This window comes from Musca autumnalis, unplaced genomic scaffold, assembly GCF_047663935.1.
Source record: "Musca autumnalis isolate F117 unplaced genomic scaffold, ASM4766393v1 scaffold_5, whole genome shotgun sequence".
NCBI classification, from domain to species: domain Eukaryota; kingdom Metazoa; phylum Arthropoda; class Insecta; order Diptera; family Muscidae; genus Musca; species Musca autumnalis.
Window position 1 is genome coordinate 155,951,412 of NW_027412088.1, and position 12,529 is coordinate 155,963,940.

Here is a 12,529-nt window from a genome sequence, read left to right on the forward strand (position 1 = left end):
ATTCCATACTGAGTCAAAACCTCCTAAAGTACCTCACTTTTTGGGGTTTGTGCCAAAAGAAGAAATGTTCCAAATCAAATTTCATTATGAGTCTTTGGACAAAAGAAATTTGTAGCTATAATATTTAACATATCCAGATGCTTTCGCTTTTTATATATGATTTAGGACCATAGTCTACCGTTTTTATTCACATTTTCGTTATCTGCGGTCACAAAATATATTTTATTGAAGTTTTTTCATAATATATATATATATATATTTATATATATATATATATATATATATATATATATATATATATATATATATATATATATATATATAATGGGTATATTAATAATCCCGAAGGACAGATCCGCGCGAGTCGAATTTCCGAGTTATGATGTGATGAAGTTTCTGCTGAAGACCTTGTAAGGCATCTGAAATTAGCGTTATATCTTTGTTAACTATTGTTTTAGCTTATTTATGAGATGACATGTCTTCATTTAAATCGAATGAGGATCATTTTCGTAGAGCATTTCGACCTTCTAACTCGCTTCCTTCGATGTCCTTTTCGTCTCTTATTTTAAGAACCGATATAAAAATATCACAGGATGACGTTTTTCATCTTCGAAATGTTCTGCAATAATGTCACTCAGAACATTTTAGGAACGACTCTCATTGACAACTAATCGATTTTGTCGCGTTTCCAATGTCATTTTTGACATTTACCCGGTTTTGTTCAGAAAAAGACTATACTTTGTTTTTTGTATATTCGTTATTTATTGGTTGTTTGAATTTACAGAATATACAAAAACAAAAAACATAGTTTTTTCTGAGCCAAAACAGTGTAAATGTCAATGAAAACGCGACAAAATCGATTAGTTGTCATTGAGAGTCGTACCTAAAATTTTCTGAGCGACATATGTTCATTATTATTATACTTTCAAATATGTTGGACAATAAGTATACCAATGTAGTTAAATAATTCTTTGTAATACTTCCTCCAAATACTTTACATATTTCTAGAAAAATGTAAAACAGTTTAAAATTGTACTCAAATATTTAAAAAAAATGTGTAACATAAGCTAATATTCAATGGGAACGAAAATCATTTCGGGGCTATGTCGGTGTCAATGACAATGAACAAATTCACCCACTGGACAAAATGTGACCAAACACTCCCTAAATCGTGACATCCATCCATGTGCATATTACAGATTTCAAATATTCAATTTTTTACGATTTTTTATTAATCGGAAACAATAACATTTTCATTTTTCTTTAAATAACAAAAAAATAGCAAACTAAGTTCTTAGGCGCGGTGCTTGTAGACAACACGACGAACAGTCTTGTAACGGTAACCCTCTTCAGAGCTTTCAGCAGCTGGAGGAATATAAGTGTTTGTGGGCTCTTCAACATAAACGGGAGCAACTGGTGCAGGAGGAATGTAGGTGTTTTTGGGTTGTTGTACTTGAACGGGGGCTACAGGAGCTACTGGGGCAGGGGGAATGTAATCAATTTTGGGTTCTGAAACTTGGACGGGGGCAACTGGGGCAGGTGGAATATAGGTGTTCTTGGGTTGTTGTACTTGAACGGGGGCTACAGGAGCTACTGGGGCAGGTGGAATATAGGTGTTCGTGGGTTGTTGTACATTAACGGGGGCAACAGGAGCAACTGGAGCTGGATGGGGATAGTTGTAACCCAATTCAGAAACATCGGCGTAGGCACAAGCCACAAAAGCTAAGGCGACAATGATGAATTTCTGCAAAAAGGATAGTGGAATACTTATTTTCTTAGTTTATTTCGTTTTTTATTTTTTGAGATAAAGTTCAATCTGTTCTATATTCTTTTTGGGAACTTCGAAACTTACCATATTGCTTTTTGGTTAGTTGACACTTGATGCTTTGCAAAAGAGTGAGAAGTTTTTGATGCTTAATCTTGTCTATCAATGGCTTTTTATTTCAATTTGTTAAAATTTTCTTTAGCTCTGTTCTGTTTGATCGACACAAAGAAGCATCTCCCCAATATCAATGACCTAAAAACTAGTTTTTTTCACGATTGAACTGTTGTCAGCGCTAGCTCTTGGGGTCATGAGGTTCTCATTTGCATAATTTTTTTCTACCATTGTAAATTCTCCATAACAAGCTATTTTTGTTGTTATATTTAGTTTCAAATGTTAGTTTGTAGATGACTTCCGTTTTTTCTCTGCAACCAGTTTATGCGCTTTTGTTATGAGTGTGAAAAGTTAATTAGGTATTTTATGGCTCTGCTCTGGCAGTTCAAATTATTAATGGTAACAAAGTGTGTATGACGTTTGCTATGCTTTTCTTGTTGTTGTTGTTGTTGTTTTTCTTAACCATTTGTTTTTAGGCATAAACGTTTTTTGATTTGGAACTGCCGATTGTTTTCGACCGGTTTGTTTTTAATTCGTTATGTTCTAAACTAAATGCAAAAGTTCTAGATTATTATGATTATGTTCTTTGATCTGCAAAATAAAATTTTACGTTGAATGGCAAAATATTTACAGGCTCATAATTAAATAAAAATCAAAAATATTCTATAATTTGACAAAAAATCGTATTCGTTGGTATTAGCACTCATCCATCAATCATACCCAGTAAAATGTTACGTGACGAAAAATGTCATCGGCTCGAGTGATTTGTGTTTAGGCGAATCACACATTCTTTTCACCAATTCATCGAAAACTTATCGAATCGAATTTCCACTCGTTTTTGCCTTGGCAACTGGCGTTCTTTTGCTGCAATCGATGAGGTGGTCTCCAAGTACGGTATTCATCTTATGCATGTGTAACTCCATCAGAGTGAATGTTACCCAAGCCTGCCTAATAGGCTCGTTGATCTAGAGGTTCCCGTTTGTACCTTTGGACATAATTTTCTAGATCGTGAAGATCTCGTCTGACGTGCCTGGGTGGGGGAAGCCTTTGCACAGCATTGTGCCTGGGATGCCCACGGCGATAACACCCAAGCAAGTCTACAACGACACCATCTTGTTGTGCTGATGCACCGGTAAAATCTTCGCCTCGTCATGAAAATGACTACTGGTGTCACGAGGAGGCAACCTGTTGCAGTTCTCAGGTTGGCATACTGGCAGGTTTAAATATTCATTCACTACGTAGCGCTAATATTTGCATACCACACTGACGTTGCATAGGTTACCACAGAATGACCTATTGCTTTGTAAGAGGTTAACAAGGTTTCTTTGTCAGCACTCTAAGTACTGCTGGTAAGCGATTTGAGGATCTTGTTCCTTATCGCAAATAGCTGTGGCTTGCGCGGACGACTTAAACATGCTATCGAACATTACACCCAAAATTTGGCGGTAGTTAGTGGTCGGAATCAGTGCACCATCGACTACTATTTTCAGTGAAAGCCTCATTTCAGGCTTCCAAGTGGTGAACAGTGTGACAGTAGATTTCTGTAGTTCACTAGGTCAGCTATGTAGACATTTAACCTGTCATCGACGATAGGACCCGACATCAAAATCGTACTATCATATGCATACATTACGATCTCTATGTCATCTGGATGTGGGTGAAATTTCCGAAAGGACTTCTTGTTTCTGAATTCCATTAACGACTGGCGTCCGACTTATTCAACGTTTCAAACACGGTTGGCATGGTTGGCCGTATCGAAGGTCTTCGTAGGTCAAGATCTAACATTACTGTTCTGTCGTACGGCCTGTTCTGCTTCAGTCCTCTACTGATATATGGCGTGTAATGCTGTTGTAGTACTATGCATTCGGCTGGTAGGGCTCTTCTTATACGGCGTAGCACACTCTTCGCTCTATCACTCTCGGGTTGCTCTATAAACTGCCGGTTATAAAACATGCGCACCTCTTTGGGTCAGTTACTTTCATGCCGTTAAAAGAAACAACCATTCTATAATACTTCTTTCCCCGATTGGAGAGTGATTTAATCGTCCCCCGACAATTTACTTAATCCTATACCCATATTGTATTGCTTCAGGTGCTCTAGCTACATTGTTCGCTTATTCTCACCTACTAGCCTGATGACTTCAAAAGTAAGTTCCCTAACTCTTGCGGTTTCAGGAAAGCTATCACGCTGAGTTGCTAGTCACATCGTCTATGCTGGGAAATTTAGTTAAATTTTGGGTATTCAAAAGACAGGAATGTAGCGAGTGGCTGCAGTTGGGAATATGTCTCGGATAATTCTCTAAGCTGCTCGAGGATCTGAAGCAGTGATTAGAAAATTCCATGCATCAAAAAAAAAAAAAATAAATAAAAAATAAGTGGTCACAGGCTATGAAATCGGGTGGTCTGTTCGAGACGATGATAGGAGGGCCGTCTTCCTATCAACGTCTGCATGAGCGTCTTCGTTCACCGTTCAAAATGTAGAGCTCTAATATTTCTGATCATTGCCTAGAACGGAGTGGCAAAGCTCATGTTAAGCATGGAGTTCCCCTAGCACCCGATGATTATTGTTCTAAAACAACTAATATCAGGTAAATAAGGCAGGGCACAACTGTTCATTGGCGGTATGTACACATTGAGCTTTGTTTCCTGATACCATTATATTTCTCCGACTCAAAAAATCTACAACTTCGCTGATTTTGTTGCGGAGACTGTTGCAATTAAATTTTAGGAAGTATCACATCGAAAAAATGTTCGTAGACCTATACTTCTATATACCATAATGACTCGACGAGCTAAGTCGATCTAGCTATGTGTGTCCCTCCGTCCATCCGTCTGTCCATCTAAATCTTGTAATCATGCAACAGATTGCAATTTTGATCGGATCGTCACCAAATTTTTGGTGATGGTGCGGATCCCGTAGGGGAAGAAGCCTATTGAGTTTGTTGATGGTCGGATAATATTCGAGTATCTCCCCTTCTATAAGGGGTATACCAAACCTGATAATGAAAGTGGGAAATATCACCTTTACAACGATGTAAAGTACGTTGTCGTAGGTGGTTAAACAACGGAGATATTGCAATAGTCGCCAATCCAACACAACTTTTCATTTTTGCGATTTAGATTGTAATTACGGATATCAGGGGTGCGATTAGACCTTCCAAAAGTAAAGTCTGATTATGAAAGTAGAAAGTCTCACCTTTACAATAATGCAAAGAAGGTTGGCTAGGTGGTTAAGCAAAGAAGATATCGCAATAGTCGGTAATATATCCCATTTTTCATTTTTTTGTAATCACGCTACAGATTGCAATTTAGATCGGCTCGTCACGAAATCTTGGTGGTTAAAGAGGGTCCCAGAGAGGAAGAATCCTATTTGCGTTATGCGAATACCTCTGTTTCTAGTAGGGGTATTCCAAAAGGAAAGCCCGTCCAGGAAAGAAGAAAAGATCACCTTTACACTGATGCAAAGTAGGTTGGCGTAGGTCAAACGACGGAGGTATTGCAACAGTCTGTAATGCATCCCATTTGTATACCCTCCACCATAAATGTAACACATCGAAATATTCATCGGCGATCCTATAAGGTATATATATTCTTGATCAGGGGAAAATTCTAAGTCGATATAATCATGTCCGTCTATCCGTCCATTTGTTGAAATCAAGATATAGCTAGCAATTTTTAAGATAGGGCTTTATAATTTGGTATAGAAGTTTCTCCTACTCCTAGGATGTTTGGTATTGCAAATGGGCTATATCGGTCCACGTTTTGATATAGCCCTCTTAAGACCTCAGTAGTCATGGCTTCACTTCCTTTATGCTAATAACACTGTACAGCACAAAAAATAATTACAAGATAATTCGGCCACATTATGAAAGAGGACCGAAAAAAAGAAAACACGTGTATCGGCGTTTTGAAAGTTCACGTCGGGAACTAACCTAAATAGGCGTGGCAAGTTCCGCCCATTTCTACTGGTTTTGAACTATTCGACATCAGATTCCTTAGAATCCTTGCATTTTAGGTATAAAGTGTCTTTGCCAATATTACTGACAACAATGCGGGGTATCTTTTTATGAAAAAAATTAACCCTCATGCGAGTCACTAAAGGGGTCTTTTTTGTCCCTTTTTCAAAAACGTTTAAAAACTCCTTTAAAATGTGGTCATATCAGATCAAAATATTCTACAAAAATATTTGTCATAAAATTTTACTATAGGTCCCCGAATACACCAAAACTCTAAATCGTACATAAACGCCAGGAATCTGCCAAAAGTAAAATCACGTTTGTACTTTATCTCAGTTTATTAAGTTTTGTCCCACAAAACTGCATTCTAGATAGAAGACGTCAAAGACAAAAATAATCTCCATCAAATTTCAATATAAGTCGCCGAATAAATGAAATATGTATTCGCAATATATATCAAGAAAATATATACATCAAATTTGCCAACAAAACATCCAAATATTTTTTGAATACATTTGTTTTGTTCTTTCTTCGAGTTGATGCATGAAAGTAACATGAAATTTAGTTGTAGACGAAAGGTGTTAAAAGAAGAAATATTCTACACAAAATTTCATTGTATGTCCTAGAACAAACTAGATGTCTAAGTAAAATACTTTGTTAATAAAATGACGTTACAAAATTATAGGTAGAAATTATTTGTTAAACTTTTAGACTATTAATTAAAATTTATTCCATACTAAGTCAAAATCTCCTAAAACACATCACTTTTTGGGGGTTGTGCCAAAAGAAGAAATGTTCCAAATCAAATTTCATTATGAGTCTTTGGACAAAAGAAATTTGTAGCTATAATATTTAACATCTCCAGAAGCTTTCACTTTTTATATATGATTTAGGACCATAGTCTACCGTTTTTATTCACATTTCGTTATATGCGGTCACAAAATATATTTTATTGTAGTTTTTAGATAATATATATATATATATATATATATATATATATATATATATATATATATATATATAATGAGTATATTAAGAATCCCGAAGGACAGATCCGCGCGAGTCGAATTTCCGAGTTATGATGTGATGAAGTTTCTGCTGAAGACCCTGTAGGCATCTGAAATTAGCGTTATATCTTTGTTAACTATTGTTTTAGCTTATTTATGAGATGACATGTCTTCATTCAAATCGAATGAGGATCATTTCGTAGAGCATTTCGACCTTCTAACTCGCTTCCTTCGATGTCCTTTTCGTCCCTTATTTTAAGAACCGCTATAAAAATATCACAGGATTACGTTTTTCAGCTTCGAAATGTTCTGCAATAATGTCACTCAGAACATTTTAGGAACGACTCTCATTGACAACTAATCGATTTTGTCGCGTTTCCATGGTCTTTTTTGACATTTACCCGGTTTTGTTCAGAAAAAGACTATATTTTGTTTTTTGTATATTCTTTATTTGTTGGTTGTTCGAATTTACAGAATATACAAAAACAAAAAACATAGTTTTTTCTGAGCCAAAACAGTGTAAATGTCAATGAAAACGCGACGGTTTTGTCGCGTTTCCATGGTCATTTTTGACATTTACCCGGTTTTGTTCAGAAAAAGACTATACTTTGTTTTTTGTATATTCGTTATTTATTGGTTGTTCGAATTTACAGAATATACAAAATCAAAAAACATAGTTTTTGCTGAGCCAAAACAGTGTAAATGTCAATGAAAACGCGACAAAATCGACAAAGTTGTCATTGAGAGTCGTACCTAAAATTTTCTGTTCATTATTATTATACTTTCAAATATGTTGGACAATAAGTATACCAATGTAGTTAAATAATTCTTTGTAATACTTCCTCCAAATATTTTACATAGTTCTAGAAAAATGTAAAACAGATTAAAATTGTACTCAAATATTAAAAAAATGTGTAACATAAGCTAATATCCAATGGGAACGAAAATCATTTCGGGGCTACGTCGGTGTCAATGACAATGAACAAATTCACCCACTGGACAAAATGTGACCAAACACTCCCTAAATCGTGACATCCATCCATGTGCATATTACAGATTTCAAATAGTCAATTTTTTACGATTTTTTATTAATCGGAAACAATAACATTTTCATTTTTCTTTAAATAACAAAAAAATAGCAAACTAAGTTCTTAGGCGCGGTGCTTGTAGACAACACGACGAACAGTCTTGTAACGGTAACCCTCTTCAGAGCTTACAGCAGCTGGAGGAATATAAGTGTTTGTGGGTTCTTCAACATGAACAGGAGCAACTGGGGCAGGGGGAATGTAGGTGTTTGTGGGTTGTTGTACTTGAACGGGGGCTACAGGAGCTACTGGGGCAGGGGGAATGTAGTCGATTTTGGGTTCTGAAACTTGGACGGGAGCAACTGGGGCAGGTGGAATATAGGTGTTCTTGGGTTGTTGTACTTGAACGGGGGCTACAGGAGCTACTGGGGCAGGTGGAATATAGGTGGTCTTGGGTTGTTGTACATTAACGGGGGCAACAGGAGCAACTGGAGCTGGATGGGGATAGTTGTAACCCAATTCAGAAACATCGGCGTAGGCACAAGCCACAAAAGCCAAGGCGACAATGATGAATTTCTGCAAAAAGGATAGTGGAATACTTTTTTTGTTAGTTTATTTTTTTTTTTTATTTTTTGAGATAAAGTTCAATCTGTTCTATATTCTTTTTGGGAACTTCGAAACTTACCATATTGCTTTTTTGTTAGTTGACACTTGATGCTTTGCAAAAGAGTGAGAAGTTTTTGATGCTAAATCTCGTCTATCAATGGCTATTTATTTCAATTTGTTAAAATTTTCTTTAGCTCTGTTCTGTTTGATCGACACAAAGAAGCATCTCCCCAATATCAATGACCTTAAAACAAGTTTTTTTTCACGATTGAACTGTAGTCAGCGCTAGCTCTTGGGGTCATAAGGTCCTCATTTGCATATTTTTTCTACCATTGTAAATTCTCCATAACAAGCTATTTTTGTTGTTATTTTTAGTTTCAAATGTTAGTTTGTAGATGACTTCCGTTTTTTCTCTACCTTTACTCCGTAACCAGTTTATGCGCTTTTGTTATGGGTGTGAAAAGTTAATTAGGTATTTTATGGCTCTGCTCTGGGAGTTCAAATTATTAATGGTAACAAAGTGTGTATGACGTTTGCTATGCTTTTCTTGTTGTTTTTTTTAACCATTTGTTTTTAGGCATAAACGTTTTTTTGTTGATCGTCATTATTAGTTGATCACTAATGATTTGGAACTGCCGATTGTTTTCGACCGGTTTGTTTTTAATTCGTTATGTTCTAAACTAAATGCAAAAGTTCTAGATTATTATGATTATGTTCTTTGATCTGCAAAATACAATTTTACGTTGAATGGCAAAATATTTACAGGCTCATAATTAAATAAAATCAAAAATATTCTATAATTTGGCAAAAATTCGTATTCGTTGGTATTAGCACTCATCCGTCAATCATACCCAGTAAAATGGCGAATCACACATTCTTTTCACCAATTCATCGAAAACTTATCGAATCGAATTTCCAGTCGTTTTGGCCTTGGCAACTGGCGTTCTTCTGCTGCAATGGATGAGGTGGTCTCCAAGTACGGTATTCATCTTATGCATGTGTAACTCCATCAGAGTGAATGTTACCCAAGCCTGCCTAATATGCTCGTCGATCTAGAGGTTCCCGTTTGTACCTTTGGACATATCTTTCTAGATCGTGAAGATCTCGTCTGACGTGCCTGGGTGGGGGAAGCCTTTCCACAGCATTGTGCCTGGGATGCCCATGGCGATAACACCCAAGCAAGTCTACAACGACACCATCTTGTTGTGCTGATGCACCGGTAAAATCTTCGCCTCCTCATGAAAATGACTACTGGTGTCACGAGGAGGCAACCTGTTGCAGTTCTCAGGGCGGCATGCTGGCAGGTTTAAATATTCTTCCACTACGTAGCGTTAATATTTGCATACCACTCTGACGTTACATATGTAGGTTACACAGAATGGCCTATTGCTTTGTAAGAGGTTAACAAGGTTTCTTTGTCAGCACTCTAAGTACTGCTGGTCAGCGATTTAAGGATCTTGTTCCTTCTTCAGATCTTATCGCAAATAGATGTGGCTTGCGCGAACGACTTAAACATGCTATCGAACATTACAACCAACATTTGGTGGTAGTTAGTGGTCGGAATCAGTGCACCATCGATTACTATTTTCAGTGGAAGCCTCATTTCAGGTGTCCAAGTGGTGAACAGTGTGACAGTAGATTTCTGTAGTTCACAAGGTCAGCTATGTAGACATTTAACCTATCCATGGGTGTAGCTGCCCACCATAGAGCCTTCAAAAAAGTTTTGGAAATTTATTATGTGATACAAAAGTTGAAAAAAATGAAGGTGTTCTTATATACTATTTTTTTATTTTATAACGGCAAATTGGCGACTAATATCTTTCGAATAAGATATATTTTCTTAAAAGCGGTTAACAAATGGATTGGTTATAGTGGTTGAAGTGTAAAAAACGCATTAAAAACAGGAAAATGCTATTCCCCGTGCTCAAGGCTGCTTAGAAGATACCAAACGGTATAATTTATTTCTTCTTTTATAATGTTTAATTTATTAAACAAAAATGGAAAAACCAATGAATTCGGTTGAAAAATTGATGAGATATGCAATTTTTATACCCGCTACCATAGTATGGAGGGTATATTAGTTTGTTTTTCCGTTTGTAACGCCTTAAATCCATATTTTTGATCAGGATAAAATTCTGAGTCCATATAGTCATGACAGTCAGTCGGTCGAAACCAAGATACAGCTTTAAATTTTTAAGATAGAGCTTTATAATTTGGTATAGGAGTTTCCTTATATCGGTCAAACTTAGTTTTTGTTCGAAGAGGACCATATCGGCCCACCTCTTTATTATTTGTGATGTCAAAATGTGTTGTACCACTTTTAAATAGGTATTTTGGTTTAATAATTGAAAACGGTTTTATTCAAGAACGCATAGGTGAAATTCTTTAGGGTATGTTTGGACAATCTATGTCTCGTCAAAATATTACGATGTGCAAAGCATGGACCAGAGTTGTGGTGCGAGTCATTTTAGCGAAAAGGTAGGTAGCTGAAGGAGTGGACCGATATGGTTTATCTTCGAACTTAAACTAAGTTTGGACAAAATATTTCGAAGGCAAAATTTTTGATCGAATCGGTTGATTCGTTCGAGAGTTGTTGTGCGTCCAGCCAGCCAGACGGAAGTTCATGGCTAAAACGACTCCAAATTGTCTGAAACAGATTTCGTTCAAACTTAATTGGGGTCTAAAATAATTATGTCGATAAGGCACATTTTGATCGTATGAAAGTGTATATAACCTCGTTAGCCTAAAGGCTAAGGGTATAAAAATGCCATGTTCGTAATTTGGAGCGGGCTATTGTCTATAATTCGGTGGATACATTTTTTAACCACCTGAAACTTAGAATGCCAAATTTCAGCAAATTTACGTCGTAAATGTGGGTAAAAACATCCAAATACCTTAACCCTAAATTCAAAATTAAAGCAACTATAGCTGTCGATAATATCTTGAAAATAACTGAAATCATCTCACGGTGGGCTTTAACTAATTTTAAATGAAAGGTATTTACAACCGGGAAGTTTTTGCGGATTTTGAAAAATAAAAAAAAAAAACAAAGAAATCGCCAGTGGGATTTTCAAATAAATCGAGGTCAAAGTTCACATTTTTACGGTTTTTTAAGGTTTTTACGATTATGCTTGGAAACCGTAAGTCCTATCGTAAACGGACACAAGAAAATGCTATAGCAGTGAAATTTCTCTACAAGATTGGCCGTAACGGTTTTACCGTTTTTGAGATATAGAAATTCAAATTTGGACAATGCACTGATTATATCGCCTATATAAAACAATGTCAAGTACGGTGGCCCTTAACTAACATTGAATGAAAAGCGCTTACCCCTGGGAAGTTTTTGCAGATTCTAAAACAGCAATGTTCATTGATGAGAAAAATCCAAAAACAAGAAAAAATCGCTTTTAATAAATTGCGGTCAAAGTTCACAATTTTAGGTTTATCTTAGGTTTTCAGGATTTTGCTTGGAATCAGCAAGTCCTACCGAAATGGCACAAAAGAAAATGTTGTAGCAGTGAAAGACCTCTATAAAATTTTCTTTAGTCCCATTTCGATAGGATTTGCCGCTTCCAAACAAAATCCTGAAAACCTAAGATAAACCTAAAATTGTGAACTTTGACCCTCTGGCGATTTTTTGTTTTTTTTTTTCTTATCTATAAACATTGTAGTTTCAAAATCCGCAAAAACTTCCCAGGTGTAATTAAGAAATTACTATACTCGAACAACAAGAGGATGTGCTTCCAATGTCATCAGCTGTATATTTCGCTTGTTTCGGAATATATTCTCTAAAATGGTGTGAACCATAACTCTCGAAAGGAGCAATCGATTTGGTCTAAAATTTGCCTTATTATTAAAATTTTATAAAAGTGTAGTTTGAGGATTCGTCAGGGATCTATTTGATTTTTTCAGAAGGGACCGTGAACCTTTTACATCGATAAATTTTTTCCGGATTAATAATTGTGGACATATGTCCACGTTTTGGTATAGCCCTTAAACAGCGATGTCGCCCAATTTCAAGTATTGTACAAAATGTTAGCTGACCGGATTTGGTTAGGTG

General features: G+C 36.2%; 2 protein-coding genes across 2 annotated transcripts; both read right to left on the reverse strand.

The window, feature by feature from the left end:
* Positions 1–1,294: 1,294 nt before the first annotated feature.
* LOC141386806 (uncharacterized) lies at positions 1,295–1,855 on the reverse strand. The gene is made up of 3 exons (XM_073955716.1): positions 1,841–1,855; positions 1,443–1,744; positions 1,295–1,355 (listed from the first exon to the last, which is right to left on the reverse strand). Exons 1-3 carry the CDS (start codon positions 1,853–1,855, stop codon positions 1,295–1,297), a joined length of 378 nt encoding a protein of 125 aa, XP_073811817.1.
* Positions 1,856–7,989: 6,134 nt separating this feature from the next.
* On the reverse strand, positions 7,990–10,935 carry LOC141386807 (uncharacterized). The gene is made up of 3 exons (XM_073955717.1): positions 10,897–10,935; positions 8,138–8,439; positions 7,990–8,050 (listed from the first exon to the last, which is right to left on the reverse strand). The coding sequence occupies exons 1-3, from the start codon at positions 10,933–10,935 to the stop codon at positions 7,990–7,992; spliced, it is 402 nt and encodes a 133-aa protein (XP_073811818.1).
* Between the last annotated feature and the right edge of the window lie 1,594 nt (positions 10,936–12,529).